Below are 15024 nucleotides of genomic sequence, written 5' to 3' on the forward strand. Positions count from 1 at the left end.
TCGATTTTGAAAATCTCAGGAGTCGGCCGACCGGCACTTGCGAACTGCTTTTGCTTCGGGCACCGCACGGCAAGAAAGACTGAAGAAAATGGCGTTGGCTGCATCTTTTATACCCCTGGAACACTGACGTCAGGGAAGAGGCGACAGCAACCGACGCCGGACCTAGACTTTGGAATTCTGGCCAACTGGCCAGGATAACCCAAGTGTAATGACTGCAACAGTGAAACACGAACATCTGCCTGCCACCTAGGCTGAAAAGTAGTGGGGAAAAGCAAAAATAGCATAAAGAAAGGATGTGCCTATCTGCCGGATAATCTAAGTGGTAGGAAGGTGCAAATTAGTAGAAATAAGATCAAATGTATTGGGGAGCAGCAAAAAAGAAGAGATTTGTACACCTGAAGCATCACCTAGGCTGAAATGTAGTAGGGAAGAGCAAATAGGGTTGAGACTAGTGCTAAGGGAAAAAAAACAAAGCTGTGCCTATCTGGTACCTAGGCTGAGAGTTTGAAAGAGTGGAAGGTTGAGGAGGCTGGGGTGAAATATTTCAAAGCAGTACAGGCCTTACTGCAAAGCAGGATAAAAGACAAGAATCTATCTGCTACTTAAATTGCAGGGAAGAAAGTGTGGAAAATATGGAAATTAGAAGATGTGGAAAGCACTAACAGCCTATGGGTAAAGATACTTGAGGGGGGGCTATAGACAGAGAATCACAGCCTCTCTGCCACGTAGACTGTGGAGTACACAGTGTGGAAGGGTGGGGGGCAACAGAGGTGTAGAATATGATGTCTGCAAACTTAGCTATGACACTGCTAGTGTGGAGTCAAGAGGAAGTAGAATATGATAAAAAGAAGGGCAAACCTATTTTACCTTAGGATAGGGTGAAAGAGATAAACATATCTATTTTACAGGAAGTGACTGGAGAGCAGTGAGTGGACCAAATGCCCTCCAGGAGGGACAGTGATTAAGTAAAGAAATGAGAGGAGGCAGGTCAACAGAAAAAAATTAATTGCCTGTCTAGCACTTAAGAGACTGAGGAGAGTTAATGTGGATAGCCAAGACAAAAGAGTAGCAATGCAATCTGTCACCTAGACTTACGATTTAAGTAGAGCAGTAATGCCAATCTATTTGCCACATGAACTGCAAAACTGTTTGCATTTATGTTTGGTAAATTTGTCTTTGAATGAGGGTACTAATGTTAACAAATGAAAACTATAACAGTGATGAGTATTCAGTTTAGGTAGGGTAGAGAGCTAAATTAGCTTCTAGGGATGAAGGTAGATGGATGAGAAAGAGAGAAGAAAGAAGTAAATAAAGACTAGTTATCTTGGTTATGGCACCATGGAGAGGAAAGCTGCTCATTTGACAGAGGTTAAAAGGAGGCTATTGTGAATGTCCTGCCAAGGGATAGTTGTTCTGTGGGGTAGGACTATGGCAAGGGAGGATAATTAAGGAGAGGGAGGGAGTTACTCAGTTAGCAATTTTAAGAATCTTTTGTCCTGAAAAAGTGTTTACATAGCCACTAGGGACTGTTCTGATAGATTTCACTGATGTGTGGGTTATGAAAGCATGGTTAATAAATCATACAATATTGGGGTGGGTGGGAAGGGTACAGAGTAAAGAGAGGCAAAACAAAGGGGGGTTTCCTTTCACAGCAAGTGAAGAGCTTCTAATAAAACAATCAACTTGACATATTGCTTGGTGTGCAGCCCTTCAGAGCAAGTGGCAGTAGTTAAATTAGATTTAACTTTGTTTAAGCAAGACTACTGCTTCTGAATTAAGGTACAATAAAAGTACTGCTGTTTTTTTCCACAAGTCAAGTACCTCTCAATCTTGCAGTAGAACCTTATCTATATTCTTAAACATCATGTAAGCTTTAGTTCAAATTCAGGGAACATGAATTAATTCTAACAAAGTTAAAGGAACATATGCACTACCCCTATAGTCCAGCTGCTTAGGAAAAAAGAACTTTGAGCAGTCCAGATATGGTAACATTGACAGTTAATCTCAGCCTCAAGGGTTTGCCTACAAACACCAAATGTTAAGACAGTCATACACAAAGTTGTGACACAACTTTATTGCTGCCAAAAGGAAAAAAATGGAGAATACTCTATGAAGTAAGCATTGTTAATCACACCAATGTCATGCCTATTTAAAGTTCGGGGTGGTTTTGGCAGTCTAATGAAATAAAAATACATTGTAGTTAAAAAAATGTATACATAAGAAATGTTAGCATACGGCATCTAACTATTTTGCTTATATGCTCAGCACATATTAACATATACAAATATTTCACATGTAAAAAGATCAATTGTAGAAGCCTTAAAAACTTGCTAGTATAGTGTTCAATTTTTAACCCAAAACTCAGTGCTATAGCAAAGGAAGCCATAAGTGATGTACAAGAGGGATTGGTAATGTGCCACATAAACAGATACAACGACAAAACACAAAGTGAAAAATTGTCTGAAATTCAAATCACTTTTCTATTTACACCAGTGATAGAGCATGAAAAAAGAGCCTGATCATGATTCTTTAGCAGACAAGAATGCATTTTACAAAAGGTCAGCTCCTTAAACTGAATGTATTTTACAAAAGGTCAGCTCCTTAAACTAACATGAGTTAAGACGATCCGAAATATAGTTTATTCTTGCTGGAGGGCTGGTCAAACAGAATGTCTTAAACCGTGAATGCATATCTGAAATGCTGACAGTAGATTAAGCATACCTACATGGAGTAATAAGAGTTTTAATTACTAAATGGATATTGATGTGCACCACAGATCTCATCAATTAAAATAAATCCAGTAAATTATTACCAAACTACATAGTCGTTGTCATCAACCTCTTTTCCCAATGTTTACATGGGGTCAGGGTGTCACATCAACAGTAACAAAGTGACCATAGCAAAATACAGGGCATGTTCTTAAAACTCAACAAGATGGCAATACAGTATGGCACGTAGCACAGCTGTAAACTAAGAATGCCGTCTTTTTCTAGAATGTTGTTGTGCCTTTTGGCTTTTCCCAGTTAGGGGTCGCCACAGCGGAACTCCGGTCCGCTAATGATTGGTTGTTGACTTTTACATGTCGAGTTACCAGCCCTGATGCACAACCTTCAACGAAGGCACGCCCATTCACGCATGTCTGCACGCAGAAGACGCTCTAGCTGAGAATCGAACCAGACAGCGTCTTACTGTGAAGCGACAACACTACCGCAGCACCACCACCGTGGGTATAGCCATCTTTTTCTAGAATAATTCTCTTAAATTCAGTTAATAACATTAAAACAAAGGGTAGAGATACAGCTATCCAACTAAAGTTCTTTCATGCAAAACCTGGGGTGGGTGGAACTGCAAAAGAATTAGAAGACACACTGACACAAAAATGTGCTGTGGTACACCTGAAGACTTCACCTGATAACATTATCATGTATTTAAATGTATTCATGGCAATATAAGCAGTCCTGAACATCTTATTAGATACAATGGAAAGTTTAAACCCTGATAGGCATCTACAGCAATATTGCAGATTGAACCACATTACTATATTTGAATTTTGACCAATAAATTTAAAAACATTATCACTGATGTGCATTCTTAAGCTGGTGTAAAAATGATGTTTGAATCCAATCATGGGATACATCTTGGTTCTAGCAAATAAAGCGTTCTCTTTAAAATATTAACTTGATCAGTTAAATTTTAAACCCAGTGAGTGTCAATAAAAAGAGAAGAAAATACTACAAGAAGTACTACCTGGGATTTCATTGGCTATCACAGTAGGAGGGCTGGACTGCCCACTGTTTATCTGCTGGTGACTGATGATGTGACAGCACTGTGGAACTGCATTGTTCACCATGTACAGAGTATCTGGAACATTGGACATTCTAACCATTCGCAAGCGAACCAGGTCAGTTTGTTCTACCATCATTTCATCCAAAACAGACTGAAAAAAAGCAAACAACCATCAATCAAACTAGTGCTTCTTCTAAAATATTTTTTAAAAAAGTACTTTTGGATAACCCTCTTTCCTAAAAAGCAACTGTACAATTCAATTACGAGAACTGCTGTACTGCTAAAAAAATGCAATAGCTGAAGAAAGGAAAAGTATGCAAGTACTTGCCTTACCTGTATTTTTTGAGAGGCAATCCTAAAAACAGATAACATTTTCTTGCAACATGCAGCACATGGGTGCACGCACACACACACACACACACACACACACACACACACACACACACACACACACACACACACACACACCAGTATCTATACTTACAGAACCATGACCTCTTTAAAACACAAGGTTCACAATATAACTCCACAAAACTGGCTAACATACATTCGCATCTAAACAGATTAAGGCTCAGACTTCTAAGATGGCCTCACAGCGATCAGTAACTTAACTTCAGCTCTCCCAGTGTGAAAATAGAAACAGAAATAAGAGTCTGTGATACTGTCAGCTTGAATACAATTTGGTTGCTGGCTAGTAAGTACACTGCCTAGATGCCACAAAAGAAGACATTTAGAGAATCTGAAAGAAAATCAACCAGAAAAGATGGAGATAAAATACTGGCTGGGAAGAATCTTGCAGCTATTCAGCAAAAGTAGCTCAAATTTCAGCTTTGGTATAAAAATGCTTCTAGTAATTTAGAAGAAAAAATAAATCAAATGTACTTACAGGTGATTAAAATAAATTAAACACTGAAGGAATACATCAATTCAAATAAAAGACTGGTAAAATATAACAACTTTTAATCAGCTATTCAGCTGAATTGATAAAACTGCAAAAATCAGAAGCTGAAATGAAGAAAAGACTAAAGTACAAGACCTCTCAAGAAGAGACACTTCAAAAATGGTAGAGTTAGAAGTCAGAGTGCATTCAGAAAACCTGAGATTTTCTGTTGTACTAGAGAAATTGAAGGAACAGACTATACTAACTTCAGCGGTGGCGTTGTTGCCTCAGAGCAAGAAGTTCTCCCGTTCGATTCTCAGTTAGTGTGCAGGGAGTGCCTTCTGTGTGGAGTCTGCATGTCCTCCCCGTGGGTTGAGTGGCGTTCCAAAAGACATGCGTGAATGGGCATTCCTTCACTGAAGGTTGGGCGTCGAGCTGGCAACTCGGCACCGTGAAAATCTACTGCCAATCATTAGCGGACCGGAGTTCTGCTGTGCCGACCCCTAACCGGGAAAAGCCGAAAAACAACAAGACTATATTAACTTCATGAAAGCACAAATAAGCAAATGGACTGGTACTCCACAGCAGGATTTGTTAATTGAAAGGGCACTTCAAATGTAAGCTCCAAACCTGGCCATGGGACAGCAGCCAAGGTCGTAGTAAAGATGCAATCATACCAGCATAAAGATTTTACCCTGATCAAACTGTGGCAGAAGGGAAAAATATTAAAAACCTGAAGACAGCAGAGTGCTTGTGGAAAATGATTACTCAATGTAAACCAGGCAGAAGACAAGCAAATTTATCTCAGCTATCAGGAAATGTAAAGAAGCAGGTGTGAATTTCAAGCTGCTGTAGCCAGCTGTGTTCAGAATGTTTTTTCCTGGAGGATCGTTATTTTTTTATGCAAAACAGGCCAAGGAGGAAATAAAAAGTTTTTCTAACAAAAACTGAAACAGCATCAGGAGGGGACTCTACTCATTCTTCTGACAGTAAAGCTCAGAGAGACTTTGCTGGTGAAACCCTTTCCAATGTTCCAAAAGAAAATGCTTGAGAGACAGAAAAAAGCACAGGACATGAACCAGAGTCTGGTGCTGGAAGATGCACATGAACAGGATGAAGACCAGCAACACTAAAATTAGTGAATAAATGGGAGACTATAAAGCATCAATTACATTTGTGAAATATATATCTGCAAGAAAAAGTGTCTAAGAAAGATTGGACTTCAAATTACTTTGTTAAAGTTGTGGGTAGACTGTAAAGCATATAGGACAGCAAAAGGGAAACACGTAACTACAGCCAACAATTTTTTCTTATTAGTATTTGTATAAAACACTTCATGACACAAACTTCTGTACTTCCTCCTTAGCTTGTTGTACATCAAAAAATGACTGAAGATAGCTGGATACAGCAACTTAAATCTCGCATCTGCCTCTCTACATTCCCCAATTGTTGGGATAAATTTGCTTATCAGCACAGAGAGCAAGCAGAAACATTCTACCACTGTAGTTTGCTGGTCAATACTCACAGGTTTAACTGCCTAGCACGACACTCAATTTAGCAACAGAAGCAGGGGGTGCTTAACATTTGTTAAGATCATATCTCATGCTATAGAAGCCTTTAACTGATTTGTCTTTTACTGGATATCACAGCATAATCACTGCGCTCCATATAATATGGTGTTTTTTGTAATGATGTGTTGCTAAAGTGGTGAGAGAATGGCTGTTGTAAAGGAAAGATGATTCCCCTCAATCTGCAATTGTGTGAGCATGGTGTTAATACTGCAATAACTGCAAAATCATTTTTAAAAAAATGTTTCCCTATAGTTGTGGCTTCTGCATTATGGATGAAACATCCGTTTTTTCTTTTCTTTTTTTTTTTTAGTGAACTCAATCACGTGACATGAAACCAACAAAAGGGCCATGTTATCATACTTGTGAATATACAACTTTAATTGCCCAAAGCAAAATTAAAAACTGGATGCATATGTGGTAATTTTCTGGCAGGTTACTAACAATAAACGGTCATGCAATTAAATCTTTACTGATTAGCAAATTCCCAACATCAGATAGTGGTCCCATTAACTACAGCCTTAGAAATCACATATGCATACTGTGCAAAGTGTTGGCGGAAAAAGCAATGAAGTTAATTTGAAAGGATAATGGAGATTTGATCCTCTCTGACCAGCGTTTTGCTAGCTGAAGATAATGTAAAATGATCCGGTAATGCATTTAATAATGTTATAGCTGCACTAGATGAAGGGCTTACAGTGTACATAGCCTACATGAACTTGGCTAAGGTGTTTGACACTATGCCACAAAAAAGTACTGATAAGCTATATAATCTATGTGGAATTCTTCTATCAGACTTTGCTCATATGTCCAGTAGTGTACTGTTGGGCTTTGTACTGTGACCACTATTTTAGGGACATTACTCACCTATGATCTCAAGGTCAGAGAAGAAAATACAGTTGTGTAAGCAAATGTACCATAACAGTAGATGTTTGAATAGATTACTGTTGTCGTAGCATTAAACAGCATGGGAAATCCTGTCTTGCCAAGGACTACACACCCACAGGTTAACTTCCAAAGCTTTATGGGATGTTTCATGTGCCCTGGTCATTACCCTGCACAAGGGAAGAAGGATAACTTTAATGGCTGGGATAACAAAAATTCAGAGCTTTCTTGTCTCAGAAGGAGGTGGCTACACCCCTGGCAAATGGGATGTGAAGCAATAAAAAGTCACACACCTTGGCATAAAATAAAACAAAAAAAGGTACATTTGTGTACACTTACAATAAATGTAGATGTTCGAGTGTATTCACTGTTGCAGTCATTACATTTGGGTTATCTGCTTGCAGGGAGCCCTCAGTCGGCCTGATTAACAAAGTCTTTGGTTCTGCATCGGTTGCTGTCCCTTCTTCCATGACGTCAGGTCGTCAGGGATATAAAACATACAGCCAGCGCCATTACATCAGTTTTTCTTGCCCCAGATGTCAGGTGCCCCTTAATAGGAAGCAATTAAATATAAAAGTACAAAGATATACTTCCAACAAAAAAGCAAATACACCAAAAAGGCTTTTAAGCATAGTAAAGGAAACTAGAGGTATAGCCAAAAGAAGTTAGGGGGCTGGAGGGAGGGTAACCAGGACTGCAACAGTGAATACACTCGAACATCTACATTTATGGTAAGTGTACACAACTGTACTATGTTCTTCGTGTTTCACTGTTGCAGTCATTACATTTGGGTAGATTCCCAAAGCTATGGTTGGGAGGAGGAATTTAGACAGCATTAGGGCCAGCTATAAGGCCCTGCAAGACTGCAGTGGCAAAGCCAGCTCTGGATTTAGAGAAAATTGGCAAATGATAACGCTTGGTGAAAGTATGTACAGAACTCCAGGTAGTAGCTTCTAGGATGTCCCTGGTAGGGACGCCTCTGAGAAAGGCTGTAGAGGTAGACGCAGCCCTGGTGGAGTGAGGTCTGATCCCCTGGGGGATAGGTTTTCCATGGTGCTTATAGCAGAAATGAATGCAATGTCTTATCCATTTAGAAATGGTTTGCTTTGAAATAGACTTCCCCTCTGCCCTTGCAGCAAATGCCACCAGCAGTTGTTCAGATTTCCTTTGAGGTTTAGTCCTGTCCAAGTAGAATCTAAGCTGTCTGTGCACATCTAAGGAATGCAGTATCTGTTCCCCTTTATTCAGTGGATTGAGAAAGAAGGTTGGCAAATGAATGGACTGATTAAGAGCCCCACTGGATACCACCTTGGGCATGAAACACAGATTGGTTCTGAGGGACACCCTGTCCGCATGAAAGATAATGAAAGGCTCCACTGCCATAAGGGCCTGTAATTCAGATACCCTTCTAGCTAAAGTGATTGCTAGAAGGAAGGCTGTTTTACAAGAAAGAAATTTTAAGTCTGCAGTAGCAGCTGGCTTGAAAGGAGGTAGAGTGAGTTTCTCCAAGACAAAGTTAAGGTCCCAGGCTGGGGTTGGAGCTCTCCTGGGTGGTCTCAAATGTTTGGCCCCTCTGAGGAACTGCTTGAGTAGTGGATGACAGAAGAGGGGAGGTTCTGTGTTATAATGAGCTGAAATGGCTGAGGCGTGGATTTTAATGGAGAAAACAGACAGGCCCTTGTGAAGCATCTCAGTTAAGTATTGTAAAATCTGAGGTAAAATGGGCGCTGCTGTGCTCATCCCTTGAGATTGGTACCAGGCACAGAATCTTTTCCATTTTTCATTATAAGATTTCCTAGTACTAGGCCTCCTTGCCTCTAAAATGATATCCATCACGTTTGCTGAGGAATGGTAAATTAGAGATTAAGTAATTAGCCAGGCTGCAAGATTCAGTGTTAGAAGCTGAGGGTTCAGAATCTGGTTCTCCTACTGAGACAGCAGGGAAGGAGTCTGAGGCAGGTGCCATGGAGATAATCGTGACACACTGCGCAGGAGGGGGTACCAGTGTAAGCGCGGCCAGTCTGAAGCAATCAAAATCATCCTTGGTTTGTCCTGTTTGATTTTTAGTAGTACTTTGGAGAGCAGAGGCAGCGGGGGGGCAGGCATAGACTGATAGGTTTTTCCAGCTGAAGGACACAACATCCACTTTCCAAGCTTGTTTGTGGGGAGTCCTTGTGCAACATTTGTCCAATTGGTAGTTCTGGGGAGAGGCAAAAGTACAGTTGTGTACACTTACCATAAATGTAGATGTTCGAGTGTATTCACTGTTGCAGTCAATACATTTGGGGTAATCTGCTGGCAGGTTGCCCTCAGTTGGCCTGATTAACAAAGTGTTGCTGTCCCTTCTTCCATGACGTCAGGTCGTCAGGGGTATAAAACATGCAGCCAATGCCATTACATCAGTTTTTCTTGCCCCAGATGTCAGGTGCCCCCAAATAGGGAGCAAACATATATATATAACTTAAAACACAAAAAATATGCCTCCAAACAAAAGCAAATACACCAAAAAGGCTTTTAAACATAGTAAAAGAAAGGAGAGCGATAGTATGAGAAAAACAGGGGGCTGGAGGGTGGGTAACCAGGACTGCAACAGTGAATACACTCGAACATCTACATTTATGGTAAGTGTACACAACTGTACTATGTTCTTCGTGTTTCACTGTTGCAGTCATTACATTTGGGTATGATCCCAAAGCTATGATTGGGAGGATGGGTTTGCACAGCATTAGGAGCAGCTATAAGGCCCTGCAGGACAGCAGTGGCAAAGCCAGCTCTGGATTTAGAGAAGAGAGGTAAATGGTAATGTTTGGTGAACGTATGAACTGTGCTCCAGGTAGCAGCTTCGAGAATGTCTCTGGTAGGAACCCCTCTGAGAAAGGCTGCAGAAGTAGATGCAGCCCTGGTGGAATGAGATCTGATCCCCTTGGGGATATTTACCATGATGCATATAGCAGAAATGAATACAATGGCTTATCCATTTGGAAACAGTCTGCTTTGAAATCGCCTTTCCCTCTGCCCCTGCAACAAATGCCACCAATAGTTGTTCAAATTTTCTTAGAGATTTTGTCCTGTTTAAGTAGAATCTAAGTTGTCTGTGTACATCCAATGAATGCAGAATCCGCTCACCCTTGTTCTGTGGATTGGGAAATAAAGTTGGCAGATGAATGGTCTGATTAAGAGCCACACTGGATACTACCTTAGGCATGAAAGATGGATTGGTCCTGAGAGCCACCCTGTCCGGATGAAAACTAATGAAAGGCTCCACTGCCATAAGAGCCTGTAATTCTGAAATCCTTGTAGCTGAAGTGACTGCTAAAAGGAAAGCTATTTTCCAGGAGAAAAATTTTAGGTCTGCAGTAGCAGCTGGCTCAAAAGGAGGGAGAGTGAGATTTTCCAAAACAAAATTGAGGTCCCATGCAGGAGTTGGTGCTCCCCTGGGAGGGCTTAAATTTTTGGCCCCTCTGAGATGCTGCTTTAGCAAAGGATGAGAGAAGAGGGGAGGTTCTGTGTTGCAATGAGTTGAAATGGCAGAGGCATGGATTTTTATGGAAGAAAAAGATAGGCCCTTGTGAAGCATCTCAGTTAAGTATTGCAGAATCTGAGGAATATTGGGCATTGCTGTGCTTATTCCTTGTGACTGGTTCCAGGCACAGAATCTTTTCCATTTGTCAGTATAAGATTTTCTAGTTCTAGGCCTTCTAGCCTCCAAAATGACATCCATCACAGGTTTGCTGAGGGATGCCAAGGGTGAAATTAGTTGATTAGCCACGCTGCAAGATTCAAAGTTTGGAGCTGATTGTGCAGAATTTGGTAGTTCTGCTGAGACAGTAAGTAAGGTGTCTGAGGCAGGTGCCACGGGGGAAGGTGTGACACATTGCACAGGAGTGGGTACCAGTGTTGGTGAGGCCAGTCTGGAGCAATCAGAATCACTTTTGGTTTGTCCGTTTGACTTTTAGTAGAACTTTGGAGAGCAGAGGCAGTGGGGGAAAAGCATAGACTGATAGGTGTTTCCAGCTGAATGACAGAGCATCCACTTTCCAAGCTTTTTTGTGATGAATTCTTGTGCAGAATTTGTCCAACTGATAGTTCTGGGGAGAGGCAAAAAGATCTATGTCTGGGCTCCCCCATTTGTGTGTCAACATGTTGAAAACTTGTGGTTCCAGTTTCCATTCATGTGGGTCCATAAGATTTCTGCTTAGTTCATCTGCCAGAGCATTTAGTTTTCCTGGCAGGAACTGAGCTTGTAGTTGTATTTGATAGGTCAAGGCCGTGTTCCACAATGCCATGGCTAGTCTGCAAAGGGGGTAGGAATGTGTACCCCCCCCCCCCGTTTGTTTATGTACCACATAACGGTGATGTTGTCTGTCTTTATCATTAGCTGTCCTGGATGAAGGTAGTCCTTGAAGGCTGTCAGTGCATTTTGTACAGCTAGCACTCTTTCTGATTGATATGTAGGTGCATTTGATTTGGGCTCCATTTGCCCTGAATGCACTTTCCTGCCAGATGAGCCCCCCAAGCATAGTCTGATGCATCTGTAGTTGGAGTGAATGGCAGTCCCTTGTTTTGGTGGCAGGCCTCTGTCCACCATAGGAACTCTAGTTGCAGGCAAGATATAATAGGAATCATTGTTTCCAGGCTGTGACAATATTGACTCCATAAACTTTTTAAGTACCGTTGAAGTTTCCTCATATGCAGTCTGACATATGGAATTAGAAGAATGCAGGAGGCCATGATCCCCAAGGCTTGCAGATAGCAGGGTTTTTGTGGTCACCTGTTTGAAGTTAGTCACCAATTGAATTTGCTTTTCTGGCATAAGGTAAGTCATCTGGGCAGTTATATTCAAGCTTGCACCCAGGAATGTAATTTTCTGAGACAGTACCAGTTGTGATTTCTTTTCGTTTATTGTGCACCCTAGACAAGTTAGAACCATTTTGATAAATGGCAGATGCTTTAGAAGAATGTCCTTGTTTTCTGCCTGAATTAGACAATCGTCCAGGTATGGATATATTTGAATATTTCTTTGCCTGCAAAATGCAATTACTGATGCCAGGCACTTTGTGAAGACCCTGGGCGCAGTACATAAGCCAAAGGGCAGTGCAGAGAACTGGTAATGCAATTAGCCTGCTTTGAAGCAGAGGTATCTTCTGCAAGATTCCCTGATTGGGATATGCAGGTAAGCCTCTTTTAAGTCTAGAGTTACCAACCAGGTAGTAACTGTTGAGTCAGCATCTTGAATTTTGGAATGTCCAGAAATGTGTTTAGAGTGGATAAGTCTAGAATTGGATGCCATGATTTGTCTTTTCTGGGTACCAGGAAAAGTCTTGAATAGAAACCTTGTCCCTTTTCCTCTTCTGGTACTGGTTGAATAGCCCCACATGTTCATGAGGGACAGAACTTGTTTCTGGGCCTCTGCCCACTGATTTGGGGGCAGATCTGGCCATCCGTTTGGGATTGGCAATGTGTGGAAATGAAATCTGTATCCCTGGGATACTATATTTAAAACCCATTTGCCCTGGGTAATACGTTGCCAGTTTCGTGCATGAAGTGCCAGTTTTCCCCCCAAAAGGGCGGCTAAAAGATAAGTGCTTAGTGATTGTAGAGGGAAGTCTTTGAGACTGTTTACCATAGGGAGGTGCCTTGTTGTTTCCAGACTTGGAGGTGGAGGCACCCCATTGTTTTGTTCTAAAAGTTTCTTGTGACTGAAACCTGGAGCCTTTGGAATGTCTTGATTTGACTTGATTGGCTCTGGAGGGGAATGGAAAGGACCATTTCTTACTAGGCCAGTGCCTACTACATCTTGGAGATTGCACTTGTAAGAAATCTTTCATAGTTTGCATAGATTTAGCTTTATCTTCCATCTTTTTTTAACGCTTCTTCATCCTTACTACCAAAGAGATGGTCCTGTTTTAAAAGAGCATCCAACAATTTTGCTTTAACATGGTCAGGCAGAGTTTGCTCTTTGAGCCAAGCATGCCTTCTTAGCACAGATCCAATTACAGCAGCCCTACAAGAGGTCTCCAAGGAATCAAAACCACATTGCAAAGAATGTTTTCCAACTTGTTCAGCTGAATGTAATAAATCCTGCAAATCTGTATTTTCCACACATTGAGAGATTAACATCATTTTCTGTTTAAGTAGTCCCATTATATGCTGTTGATATTTAAGCATATGAAATTGACAGTTTAAAGCCCTGATTGCCAAGGTTGCAGATGTGTAAACCTTCTTACCACATCTATCCAGCATCCTGGAATCTCTATCAGAAGGGGTAGGATTTTTAGCAGTAGAGGCCTTAATGCCCTTGGGACCCTGAGAAATGGTTTCAAGATCAGCAATAGGATTTTTGAAAAGGAATTTGTGGGAGTCAGGAACCCTGTAGTATCTGTCTGGCTTACAAGGAGCTGGAGGCAGAGAATCAGGAGTCGTACTAGATTCTGAAAAAACATCAACAATGTCTAGAACAGAAGGTATAGCCCAAAGGCCTATGCTGAGGAAGAAGAAGAAAATCCCCAAGTCTCTTTTTAGATTCAGAGAAATCCTGACTTTCCCAGCGGAAATGTTCCCTTAAGCTATGTAAAGTTTCCCCAAAAGAAAAATTCTCAGGGGGAGAAGCAGAAGGAATGGAATCTTCTGCATCAGAGTCCTCATAAGCAGGAATAGACAAATCCTGTTCATTAGAAGAGTCAGAAGAAATAGAATCCTGTTCAGAAGATTCATAATCAATGTCTTGCCTAGGCCTGTTAGAAGGAGGGGGTTGGCTACCCCTGATCAGAGTAATTAAATCTTCAGCCATTTGGATCATTTGTTTTTTTAGGCATAGGGGCCTACACATGTGGCCCAGGCGTCGGTTTTTTAGACATAGATTTAGATTTTGGCCTTAGTTTTGAAGATGGTGTCGGTCTAATATACAAATCTGTAGGCCTGTAAACACCCTCAGAAGCCGGTGCCTGCACAGCAGCTCCGGACCCATCTAGTACAGACATCCGTGGGTTCTATAATTGAAGCATCTTGCGGCATACCAGACTCCGTATGGGTCTCAGTAGAGTCCTGCGAATCAGAAGTAGCGGGTATCAGGGGCTGCGAAAGCGCCTCACTGAGTACCAGCGAATTGGCGACTGGCTTAGGAGAAGCGTCGTCGTCAGTTTTGGACCTCGACTGTCTGTCTCTGTCTTTTTCTTTGCATTTTTTAGGTATTCTGGTAGTCTGATTGCTAACCGATGACATTTCTGGATAATTAAATCTTGAGCCAAAATATACTGACGTTTAATCATGTGTTGATTAAATTTAGCACAAAACCGACAGCAAGGCACGTTGTGGTCAGGGCCTAGGTAAGGAATACAGTGCAAATGAAAATCCTTATGAGGTATTTACTTCCCACAAGTAATGCAATTATTAACTTTTACTGACATCGGTAAGGAGCAAGAAAAAGTTTCCCCAATGGGGTACTTAGCTTTTAGTTGAAGACTTCAGTTCTGAAACTCGAAAGCGACAATTTCGGGAGTCGGCCGACCAGCACTTGCGAACTGCTTCTGGCACCACGCGGCAAGAAAGACTGATGTAATGGCGTCGGCTGAATGTTTTATACCCCTGATGACCTGACATCATGGAAGAAGGGACAACAACCGACGCAGGACCCAAGACTTTGTTAAATCAGGCTGACTGAGGGCAACCTGCCAGCAGATTACCCCAAATGTAATGGCTGCAACAGTGAAACATGAAGAACATCAGGTCTATATCTGGGTTCCCCCATTTGCTTGCCAACATGTTGAAAATCCTTGGTTCCAGTTTCCACTCGTGTGGGTCCATGAGGTTTCTGCTTAGTCCATCTGCCAGTGTATTTAATTTTCCTGGCAGGAATTGAGCTTGTAGGTGCACTTGGTAGCTCAAGGCTGTGTTCCACAATGCCAT

At 41.5% G+C, this 15024-nt stretch overlaps 1 protein-coding gene across 1 annotated transcript in view; it reads right to left on the bottom strand.

Moving 5' to 3' along the window:
* BTBD7 (BTB domain containing 7) overlaps positions 1–15024 on the bottom strand; it is a 1417647-nt gene that overhangs the window by 216071 nt on the left and 1186552 nt on the right. Inside the window, exon 8 of the mRNA XM_044074574.1 lies at positions 3748–3937. Within this exon, the coding sequence (XP_043930509.1) occupies positions 3748–3937 (190 nt within the window). The remainder of the gene's footprint in view (positions 1–3747; positions 3938–15024) is intronic.

Source organism: Protopterus annectens, chromosome 6.part0 (assembly GCF_019279795.1).
Source record: "Protopterus annectens isolate FY-2018-M chromosome 6.part0, PAN1.0, whole genome shotgun sequence".
NCBI lineage: Eukaryota > Metazoa > Chordata > Ceratodontiformes > Protopteridae > Protopterus > Protopterus annectens.